The 12,309-nt window shown below is 35.7% G+C and overlaps 1 protein-coding gene across 2 annotated transcripts in view; it reads right to left on the minus strand.

The window, feature by feature from the left end:
- Window positions 1–298: 298 nt before the first annotated feature.
- LOC124166125 (PC4 and SFRS1-interacting protein) overlaps window positions 299–12,309 on the minus strand; it is a 45,018-nt gene continuing 33,007 nt past the window's right edge. For both annotated transcript variants that reach the window (XM_046543780.1, XM_046543782.1), the window contains 6 exons: window positions 9,563–9,616; window positions 9,394–9,459; window positions 8,985–9,111; window positions 7,953–8,221; window positions 4,682–4,988; window positions 299–806 (listed from right to left, as the gene is read on the minus strand). In XM_046543780.1, coding sequence (XP_046399736.1) covers window positions 4,689–4,988; window positions 7,953–8,221; window positions 8,985–9,111; window positions 9,394–9,459; window positions 9,563–9,616 — 816 coding nt within the window. In that variant the 3' untranslated portion in view covers window positions 299–806; window positions 4,682–4,688. The remainder of the gene's footprint in view (window positions 807–4,681; window positions 4,989–7,952; window positions 8,222–8,984; window positions 9,112–9,393; window positions 9,460–9,562; window positions 9,617–12,309) is intronic.

Raw genomic sequence — 12,309 nt, forward strand, 5'->3', positions numbered from 1 at the left:
TAATATTTGATAAAGTAATTAACCTAAAAAAGCTACAACTTCAACAAAAATCTTAAACATTTTAAGACTTGAAATATAAACTGGATTTCTTTTGATAAAGAAATGCTAGAAGAAACTGAAGTCGAATGTGCCCAAATGGTGCATTCAGTCCTTCCAGAGCTTCAAGAGTTCCAGTGTTACTCATTCACTGTTCAACGTTGATACAACTTGATAAGGTGGAAAGGAAAGATATGGAGGAATGACAACATTGGATAAGAATCTAATCCTAAGACTTTACTAAAATTCAATGAAAAAGAGATTTATTTATAAACTTTATTTGACACAGAAAAAAGAAAAGGTAAAATTAAAATACGTACTTGTACTTGTGTTGTGATGCTAATGATTCAATATGAATAATCACAACTGAATTGAAAACACTGACCCATTGAATATTGATCAACTGAATAAGCCCTCTTAGTTAAGCGACTTGAAACTGACAACTGTGGATTAAAGTGATGAAATGTCATGCTATCTTCACCAATGAGATTCAAAATTAGGGTAATATTATGGGTTCCATAAAAATATTTCCCACTCACTCCAGTTTTGATTAAAAAACCATTTTCAACTTGTACGTCATGAATCCTCAGTAACAAAATCCATTTTTTCAGTCCATAAAATTGAAAGTAGGTAAATAAGCCACAACAGCTCTCTAAAAATGGAATGATTTCACACAATTCACGGACACTGGATATCATCTTCTAATCAACCACTTTAACACACAGTAAAGAAATTCTGAAGATGCTTCCATTGACAATTCACATACACACCTGAAATTAAAAGAGATGCATGAAGTACAGAAGTCACAAACATCAAAATGATAGATATGAACTATGAATGTATGCTGACATTTACTTAGAACCTCCAACCTGCCAAGTTGAAGAGACAAAAATTCTTACTATGTACTTAACTCATAGGGTTTGTTGAGGGGAGGATACCACAAAAGCATAGTAGGTTGCATACATAAACCAACTGGCAGGCACTTTACTATGTTATAACAGATGCCCCCACACACTTCCTACAGCCAGGTTTTGAGTAGAGCTATGGTGAAATTAAACATTCAGACAAAGATTGTTAATCCAGAACTTACAGGACTAGATGCAGTTTAGAATTACAATATGTATTTTGGGTGTTAAGATCCTTTTCCTTTCAGAGAGCAAATGGATAGCCTAACCCGGTGTACAATCTAAGAGATCTTCACCAACATGATATAATCTGTCGGAGGACTGAAATTGTTATATAACCGACATATAGGAATAGGTAATATGTACTGAAGAAAACAACAATACCAAATTAATTCTTCTATTATGCCTGGCAAAAGGATAATTATGGCATACAAAACTGGATAGCACCAAAAATCAGTATAATGACTCATACAATGGCTTGGTTTAACAAGAGTTAATAACTCACTGTTCACTGTAAATTGATTTTACTTGCGTAACTGGAATTTTTGTGTATAAATTTGCAAATGAAATATTGCAAAACCATAATTGGAGCTCATTACAAAAAACTATACTTCTGTGGCTACATGTTGCACAGCGTGTCGCAGCATGATCACAAATCTCAGAATGTCATGGATCTCTCTTTTTTTTTTTTTTAATATTCTATCGATTAAGGACGGTTCCCATGGAGTATTCAATAAGCATTCTGGCCTACCCTTCCTTCATAGACTTCCCTCTTCAATTCACAATAAAGCCTACCCACTTTCATTACATCTAAAAATCTTATACTCCCTTCCTCCCCTCGCTTATCCTACATTCTACCCTCCTACACTGTTTTCAACATCCCCTTCCTGCTCACTACTCACTCCACCTATACCTTCTGTCTCCTCCGTGTCTGCCTCTCCTCACTCACCATGTCCAGCACTTTGCTGTTCTTCCTTCTCTTCATCCACTTCACCTTCCACATTTTTCCCCATACTCACATCAAGAACTAATCATCACGTCCTTAGATTACTACAAAAATGTATTTTTCAAGAAGAACTTTGCCAATAATGGCAGAAAATTTATTTGAAACATTGAGATGGATTAGTCTAGTCTCTCTCCTTCAGCCATGCTCAAAATAAAGCCGACTAACTCCACTGCGGTAGGCACCAGGAAAGGTAAGGGGAAGATAGGGGAGGATGGGGTCATGTGACTCTCCCAGAACCAGCCAAAGCACAGGAGGGACGATTTTCAGTTTTATCACCAACGGAAATCTATAGCTGTCTAATCTCTACTGCGGCACCTTCATTGACCCATAAGTCATTGCTGCGCAACCTTGTGTGCTCTTCTTTTTCATTGTGTTTTTGCTTTGCCTGTCTTACCATGTTTAAGCATTTTAAGTAGGTATTTCTTTAACTTAATATTTATTTAAATGAATAACATTGATAATAAAATTGGTAGGCATTTTCAGATTGCTATCAATTTAAGATATTTCAGCCATTTGTCTGTCAGAGTGAACGTCTTTCGTGGGCCAAGTTTCTTCTTGCCACTTGTGTGGTGTGGGCCTGAAATGCCACATTGTTATCTCTCATTTTGGCTCCATAACCCATCAAAATGATATTTTAACACATTATGGTCCGCACACGTGTTTTTACGTGTTTCCGCCGCCAGCGCTTATGTGCCGATCACGCGTTTTTACGTTTTCATGCAGTGCAGTCTCCTGCTGACCTCTACGGATTTTTTTGGAACTATTTCGACCTAGTTCTGGTTTGTGTGTCTTCAGATAGCTTTACTGTTTGTTTTTAAGAAAGTTTTTCTTATTGACGTCTTTTTTATCGACGTTATAATAGTTTGAACATATATTAATGCCTATGGCATATAATATGACCGGCCCCAATGGCTAGTCTAGTTTAAAGGGTGCCGGACCAAGAGGTGTTAAAATAAAAATTCTACGATATGCAACTCCAACTGTCGATGACAGAAATTCCATGAAGATTCCTGTATACAGCAGACTCCTGATCATCCAGCTGTGGATTATCTGTGCTACTGCCTATTCGTGCATGAGTTTCATACTACTTGGTTGTTTTACAAGATGTCTGCTCTAGCATTGTGGAAGACGATAAGCAGCAGGAAAAAATACTCTTGATTGATTTTAGAAGATTTCCTAAATAACCAGTCATAAATTTATAAAATGTAATCCACGATTTTAAAGAAATTTTCATGTTTCAAGTGTGCAATTATTGCCGTGGCCTTGCATGTAGTTAGCAACAGCCCACGGGAACCAGGAATTTCATTGCACTCAGGCACGTTTACACTGCGACCAGTCAAGGTCAAATGGGAGAGGAAGAGAATAGCAGAAGTGAACACAGATGGGGGAAGTGGAAGCAGAGACGAAGGAAGTAGAGATTGCATGAGTCAAAGCCAGTTGATCGCCTGGGTAGAAAGTTTGGCTGAGTAAGAGTTTGGAGCAGTATGAATAAGAGTATAATCACGTTATCGGCACTAAAAAGATCGCGGTCGGGTGAAGAAAGCTCTTGATGAGTTGGGAAGCAATCTAAAATATCATACCATGTGCATAATACCTAATAATATACCTAATGTTTGATTTACAGAAATTATGAATATCACTATAATTAAAAGTGAAAATTTGGATTATCCGTGTTTTTTATTATTAGTGCGCCTCTCCCTATCATTTGCCAGGATAATCAGGAGTTTCTGTAATTACATTAGTTTCTGTAAAATAATCTTCTATATTATTTCTACTGTATAGATACCTTTTTCTCAACTTATATGCAACCAAACTCTACAAATGAGGTACTAAAATGCACAGAATTTATCAGAGAACATGCGACGGCATATCTTACTTCCTAAAATTAGTTTTTAAATAATAAAAAAAAAAAACTGTAAATATTCCTGACGTTAATGGTGCACAAACTGATACATTTGTTCAACAATATCTCGCATGCTTTAAATAACTTTTATCAAAATGCGGCGGATTCCACATTCAAGTCTCCTGTTGATATGTAAGTATGAGTCATCATGAGCGTTCAACATAGGATAGTGTAATTACTTCCACTATTGTGTTTTAAGAGGTCCTCTGACCTCAAATTGTACATGAACATTTCAATTAAATTTGTACATAAGAACCGTGCCTTTTTTTTTCTACATTTTAAAATTAGAAACGCGCCTATCCCTCTGTGGACCTGCATTGAAAAGAGTGGGGGAAGCCCGCCGAGAGCCCGAGTGGGCGCAGCACGCTCGTATTAACTAATATTTAATATTGATAAATTATGTTAACTATGCGTATGATGAGAAATTATGCTAACTAATAGTTACAATTGTGAGGATCAGCACTGAAATGTTATTGTAATAATTTGATGATTCATATCATCATGAATGTAAATTTTGTTCAGAAAATATTATTGATTTATTTATTTATTTTATTTATTTATTATCAAATTCCCCGTAAACAGCACATGACGGCCTTTTACAACGAGGGTTTCCAATATTAACTAAGTACAACACAAACATCCATGCCCTGGATAGGGATCACCTACCCAGGCAGGTTTCGAACCCACGACCTACGGTTTGGCAGGCGAGGACTTTACTCCACCTGCCTTGAGACCTGCATTGAGAAGAGCGGGGGAAGCCAGCTGGGAGCGGTCGCATCACGCTCGTAATTAATAATTAAGTTAACTCTACTACTCCATTGTTTCACTCACTTGAACTTCAACTGACGGATTTCATCACCCTTGTCCTCTTTTTGACTGGCTTTTTACTGTCTTCTTCATCTTTGTCGTCATCTTTCATGTCCTCTGAGGCCTTAACTTGGGACTCTTCTTCTTCAGCTGCCTCCCCTTCGCTGCCCTCACCCTCCTTCTGGTTTTTCTCCTCTTGTTCACTGCTTTGTTGCACCTCATCTTCTTCATTAGTTTTCGTTTCTGAAACTTCCATATCTGATTGCATGCTATTGTCCCCAGGAGTCACTTCCTTCTCACTATTTGTCGACTGCTCCTCAATCACAGATTTCTATTGGAGAAAAAAGCAGCACCATTAAATCATACCTCTATGAAATAAATTATCATATGTACAAAATGGCAAGATAATAAATTAGGTACTCAACCACAGAAAATACAGATAATGTCGTAATACATGTAATTGCTAAGAGGCTAAGAAAAAATACACTTCAACCGAAAAATTATAATAATAATTTATTGCTCCTACATTTTTTTTACATCTTAATACAATGAAAAAAAGAGAAGGTGCTTTAGGTGGTCTCCAAGGTCATAGGTCCAGAATTGAGCCACCATCAAGTAACAAAATGTATGCCAATAAACATAATAAAGCAGTAAATGATACATTAGTGTTTTATGTAAATAACATCAAAATAAATTTTCAACTATTACTTGTGAGAAGGGCCAGTCTTTAGCAAGTCTCAACATGACATTTGTGGTTTTATTTTTTTAAATTCTAGCAGGCAGTAGATGAAATAATTTTGGCCCCATGTAAATAAAACAGCGTTTATATAACTTGGGTCTATTTGCAACTATAAATGACTCATTCCTTAAATTATATTTATATTTGTCACTTACACTCGGCAAATTTCCACTTCTGCAAAAAACAATTTAAGCACTTTGAATAAATACAAATGCCTTAGTGGCAACAAATTTAGGGCCACAAACAACGGAATCTTCAGGGTTTCCAAAACTTTGTGACAAGAATTTACATATAAGATATCAACTGAATATATATGTCCATATTATCGAAAGAAAATGCATTTGAACACTCACAGAAGATAGCAAGTTGACTTTTTTTTTTTTACAGATTTTTAAATTTGCAATTAGCCGAAATTGGCATGTTGGAAGAAAATGAAGGTTGCATTTGGATTCACAGCCAAACGATACATAGGAAAAAAATATTTAAAACTCTGAATACTAAAGAGAAGTAGCTATGATATTTCTATGCCACATGCATTTTGGACTGCTGAATCAAAATCCAAAGTCTGTCTACATAATTTTGTGATGCAATAGTGCCAAAAATTACAAAAGCTAAAAGTTGTAGCTATTATAGCTTTTTAGCTTATTACATGGAATCTTATCAACTTTTAAGGAATATATTTTCATAAAATTTCCAACAAATTATAACCAAAAGATATTTTCTCTGATAAACATTAAGACTCCACAGCCATTTGAAAATTGGCATTTTTGCTCTTCTCCACAAAAAAAAAGGTTCTCTGTTATTAACTTAACAATCCAATGATGTTTGTAATTAGAATTTAAAATAATTTATTCCCAAGTATTTTTTGCAATATTTTTAATGTTGCCTTCATTTTCTTACGACATGAACAACCTCACTCACTCATAAATTCAACCCTAAGATTGATTTGAATAGGCAAGAGGACTGCATAGAGGAGGCCCAATTCCATCCCATAAAAGGCTGGTTTCTGTACCACTTTGGTCGCATTTTAATCAGCACTCAAAAATGTCTGAAGCACAATGATGAGTTCAATGTGATCCACTTCTTTACAATATTATGCAGTACGGTCTTTGTCAATGCGAGGAATACCATTGAAAACTTATGAATTTGATAGATCACATCATCATGTAAGCAAATTTCAACTTCCCTACGTCAATTCTCTTCATTCTAACTTATTTACCCATGAAACTCATCACTTTGTCTGTCAATGATGCAACAAGGCCACTTTTGTAAACCCATTTAAAAGCGTGGTGGGTGACAACACATTTAGAGGCTAACTTGAGGGTCCTCTTCTGTAATATTCGTGACGTATAGGTAGAGCCCCCACCAAACTAAGGAATGGACATGTGAGTTTCACATATCCAGTGAGTTTCACTGATCATATATTCCCTTTCCCTAGGCCATCCTGCACTTCAAAGGATTTTACTCGGGGGTAAATGAAAGCGCCAAGCACACAACCCACTAGTCTACCATACTCCCCACTGACTCAATTCTCAACAACCCCATTCTCGCAAGTACTGTTCAAGGTCATGGAGCTCCTTGGATAACATTGCTTACCCAGGGTATCCAGCCAATAAAAAAAAAAAAAAAAAAAAAAAAAAAAATTCATGCATAATTCCCGGTTTTCTAGGGAAACTTTACAAAATTCCAGGTTAATATCAGGTGATTACTGTGATAGATAAGAATGTTAAAACACCAAAAATTACTTCAACACTTTTATATTATATCACATTAATGCATTTACAAGGTCAAGGAATAGGTTAGGTAGCACACGCTGTATTTAAAATTTAAATTAATTCAATGCAAGCCAAGAAGCTGCTTCAACCTCATAAGTAGCCCTTTACATCACCTGCCATTCTATTCTTCGTGTTTTTGAACCTTACTTGAGTCAAGAGTGCTAGAAATTTCGATTCTGTGATCTTGTCTGACATTCCACGTTTAGATGTGGGTGTCGAAGTTTTACTTAGATACTGCACTTAAAATTTTGACAAATGCATTTTAGACAAGAAAATGGGTGCTAAACTGGAATTTTTTTATCTGAAATGAATTTGAAATGAAAGATTTTAAAATTCCCGGTTGAAACAAATTCATGAATAATTCCAGGGACTTAAAATTCACGCTTATTTTCCAATTTTCCAAGTCGCTGTACCCAGTGGCACAGTGAGGGGGAGTTTTGGGGGATAAAATCCCCCGCAGAGCTAAGAGAAATTTTTAACTTTAACCCTTTTTTCTTAATTGGATTGATATTACTAATAGAATAGTGCAAGGATTAATAAAATATCCCTCAGAAAGCCATAAAACTCACCATTTTGAACCATTAATCTTAAAATTCCGCAACTTATTAATCTCGCACCAACCGCTTATCCTGGTGGGTATTCCATACCCCCACACAACCCCGGTATTAGCTGTACCTAAACCCACCCAGCCTTAATTCCTAGCTGCACCCCTGGATGGACCTGTTATCATACTAAATAAAAGGGTGCAAAAAAAACAGAAAAAGATCTGTTGGAATCTTACCTCCATGGGTTCACTTCCTTTTTCAATTTGTTTCTCAGTATTTTGCTTCCCATCGGATGAAGTGGTCCTCTTGCGAGAAGCAATTCCTGTACTCCTTTTCGAAGCCTTCTGCCCCTGATTAGACACAGATTCTGAAGGCTCACTCTGAGCAACTTCCTTTTCCATTGACGAAGCAACATTCTCCTTATCTTTTTGGGGACCATCTTCATCTGCTCCGATGGCTTCCAAAACAATTTGCTGAGCCAATTTCTTAGCTTCATTTGGTACAACTGGAGAGATAAACCATCATGGGTAGCAATATTAATGCTTTGTACTAGATCTGTGATGCATGGATAATAAGTATTCAGTAATTTTATGAAATAATTTAAATATTTCCAAATTTTGCGAAAAGAAATTTCAGTTTCACTGGACAAACGATGAACTGGAATCAAGGCAATACCTCACACACAGACTGTACACCACGTGAAAGTTGTTAAATCAAATGAGGTATTGTATGCTGAACTCACTAATGAGTCATCTATGCACAAAAAACATTTGTTTCACTGACTGATTTTTATGACCACTGAATGAATGTATTTCATCTATCTTGTGATTTGTTCAATCTAATTTCCTAGTGCATTTTATTGTCCATATCGAGTTGAAAGAAAAATTCATGCATCAAGAAAACCTTTTGGGTGGGGGTGATGAGAAGATCAAGTAATCAACTGAAGTTAAGTCAAAACTAATTTATTTATTACAATAACAAATGCAAGAAGTATATTTATAGTCACAAATAGTTTTGAGTCCCACACTGACAAACCTACCCCCTAAACAAATATTTTCCAGACATACCTTTACCATTTCTAACTTTTGCAAGGAAAAAAGTAATGACTTCTCGAAGTTTCAGGATACTACTCATTCTTTAATTTTTGATAATTTTCTTTCATAACTGCCAGGGCATTAAATTTAACGATAAACTATGTACACCCCTACATGCCAAATAAAAAAAGTAATGCAATAAAACTCATGAATTATATTTATTATAATACTAACCAGTAGGATCATAAACCAAGCCATATTTCTGTTCCTTCGTTAAATTTTTTGTTGCTTCTTGAAAAACTTCAACTTGTTCACCAAAAGCCTTAATGAAAGGTTTGCCTTCAGGAACAATAAAAACAGACTGAAAAACAATAACAGCAGACATTAGCACAATAACTCAAGAGGAAATACTAATTTAAGTTAATTAATTGTGGAGGAAAACAAAGAACTTAGTCACCATGCTAACAAATTAAAATGTATCGTCCATCAAATCATAAGAGCAGATGAACTCATTATTAATTTTTTGAGTGATCAGTGGCATTTTGAGCAAAAATATGACAAAAAGTATATAATTATCTCTAACATAACAGCTAAAGGTAGACATAAAGAAATATATACAAGATAAAACAGTGCATTGACAAACCTTGAATTTATTAAATAAGTGCTCTGCTTTGGCTCGAACAATCGCTGTTTTCTGAATAAAGTCAGCCTGTAAAAAATTTCAGAAAATTTTTATTCCTAACTTTTACAACAGATTGATATGAAATATAGCTAATTATTTGACTTGTAAGAATTTCCACAGTTGAACTCACCTTCTCCACATCGGTCATGCTCCATTTGCTGTGGTTGCCAATGTAAAACCTTAACTGAAAGATGCAAGAAAATATGCATTACTCCTCCATAATATGCAGACTCTGCATACACAAGTAAAACTGATGTAAGGTAAATATTATTAGATATCATATATAAGCAAGGTTATGAATTTTAATTCAAGCAACAAAGATTCCCAGACAATAGGAGGTAATTAAAATCATAAATTACTTATACCAATATATGTACAAGAAATTCGAAATAAAATAATACATGCATATAAAACAAAGTAAAAAATCATGTTAGTTATAACATTTATAACCGAGAACGGTTGCACTGATTTTAATGGTACTTGGTTTCTTTGGATTTGTCGCAGCCCCGGATAACAGAATAAACATTGAATAATAGTAATAGTTCATGAAAAAAATTGGTCTTGACCTTAGGGTTATTTTATTGGGAGTTGGTAACACTGCAAATGCTATCAAGCTGGTTAAAACCAGATGATTTGTTTTAATCATTTTAATGACTGAGCTTCTTATCAATATTTAAACCAATTCATTGGTGAAAACATCTTTGAAATATTCAAACAATATTAAAATCATTAAATTCAAGCTAAGCCCAGCTTGAATTGAGAGGTCAACAATCACTTCTCTACCATGTGTGTTAAGAAAACTCCAAGCAATTGTTGACTAACAGCAATGGCTGTGTACCTGTCGACGAATCAAGTGGATTGATTTAATTTCCTCGGAAGATTGATTTAATTTCCTCATCAACAATGTGTTCAAAAACATGATTGATAACCACATAAATAAACAATGGTTGATTGAGCGAGCAATTTTGGTGGCTACGAACGAAGATATAGACGATTGAAACCTGATATATCAGGATCAAATGGGTTGCACTCTGTAATTGATAGCTGAAGGTAGCTTCCGTGTTCACGACGTTTCAAAACCTAAACCAACCAAAGTTATGTAATGGAATGTGTTTGTTGATTAAAAAAACTGATAATCAATGTGATTCACGTGACTATACTCACAGGAAAATTCAAAGATGAGGAAGTTCTCATTCTGAGGATTCCCATGATCCCAACCGATATGCCCTTTGAGTTAAAACGAATTCAATTTTCACACCATGTTGCATTCGCGATGACGATTATCAAATCACGAGGTAATTGTTTCTGATCTGAATCTAGAAGCGCCACGTTTTTCTAATGGTCACATATATGTTGCATGTTCACGTGTTGGTAAACCATTCGCATTATTTGTTCTTCAGCCTGATAACAAAACAAAAACTTTTGTACATCAGAAGATACATGACTCAAGTGAATGAAGTAGATATGGGTCGGTTCCGGTACCCGGTTCTTGGCCTGTGGAACTGGTATCGAGAACCGATCGCATAAAGTCTACACTTTGGAACCGGCTAGGTCCAGTGGCGAGGATTTGAATTTGGCACCCAAAGCCGCAATGGTCTGCACCGTATTCAAAGCCAAAAATTGAAAAAAAGATTTAAAAAACGCATATATTACCTTCCGATTGCATGGCGTCCATGTTTTTTTCTTTTGAGAGTTGCTCACTAACAGGTGCATTTAAGTACATATTCGTCAGTTTGTCGCTCTTGCCAACATTGAAACATTTCCATATCCGCAGCCACTTCAAACGAGCTGACTTTTTGCCTGCCACTGTCCACTGCATGGCGCCCTTCTTTCAATTTATCATAAGTCTCTACGTCAAACGAGTCGATTCTCACCATTGAAGGCACGGCGCCCATTTCAACGCGGCCCGGCGATTCGCTAAGGCATGAAATAAAGACAATGCTACATTGAGGCCACTTTCAGACTTTTCGCCAGACACCTTTCACGTGAAAATGAGGCAGCTTTCAGTCGAGACGACTCACTGCAATGCCTTGTGCCATGCCATGGACGGCGGCCGGCAGAAAATCGTTTCATTTGAATGTGGTCTTACGATTGAATCATGTACATATACAGTAATTCTTCGATATATGATCAAGATACGTTCTCAGAGCTTGTTTGTAAGTTTATAAACCTATGCAAAGCATCAAAAAGTGTCGCTATCCTGCAGGATGCAACACTGCATTACAATTTTGTATTAGCTCATGGCCACTCATCCTTAGAATGATGCTCTTTGTGTCAAGTAGACCAGGGCATGCTTATGTATCAGTCACTGGGGAGCATTCTTTCGCAGTATTTTACGCAGAGCACTTTTCCTAACGGAGTTATAACTAGCCTACCACAAGTCATGGCATATTAATGCTGCTCACTAGGGGCTATTTTCATGAGATATTGAGCGACAGTCAACCATTGGTCTATCATTGCATAAATTTGTCCCAAGACATGAAAACATCTTTTTAGGGTTAAAAATGAAAACAGGCCAACAACTGAATCCATAAAATGGTGACTTAATTAACTGCTTACAAAACCACAATGTCTAAAATTTCCTAATTTAAGACATAAAAATTAGAAAGTTCATTGAAATAAATCCGCGTATGCATGCCCCAGTCAAACCTATATAGATTGAATAAAGAAAATATGTTTCTATCAAGCCATTGTAATGCTAATTTTTGTAGTTTCATTGAATTCTTTTCTTAATTTATTTTAACAAGTCAAAAATTATTACAGCATCTCTTGATTTATAAATAATGTAATTACACTGTTCAATGATAATTAGGCAGTACGATGTTTGCCAGGTCAGCTAGTTGATTATACTACTAACCATGATCATAAAATATAATG

Source organism: Ischnura elegans, chromosome 9 (genome assembly GCF_921293095.1).
Source record: "Ischnura elegans chromosome 9, ioIscEleg1.1, whole genome shotgun sequence".
NCBI classification, from domain to species: Eukaryota; Metazoa; Arthropoda; class Insecta; order Odonata; family Coenagrionidae; genus Ischnura; species Ischnura elegans.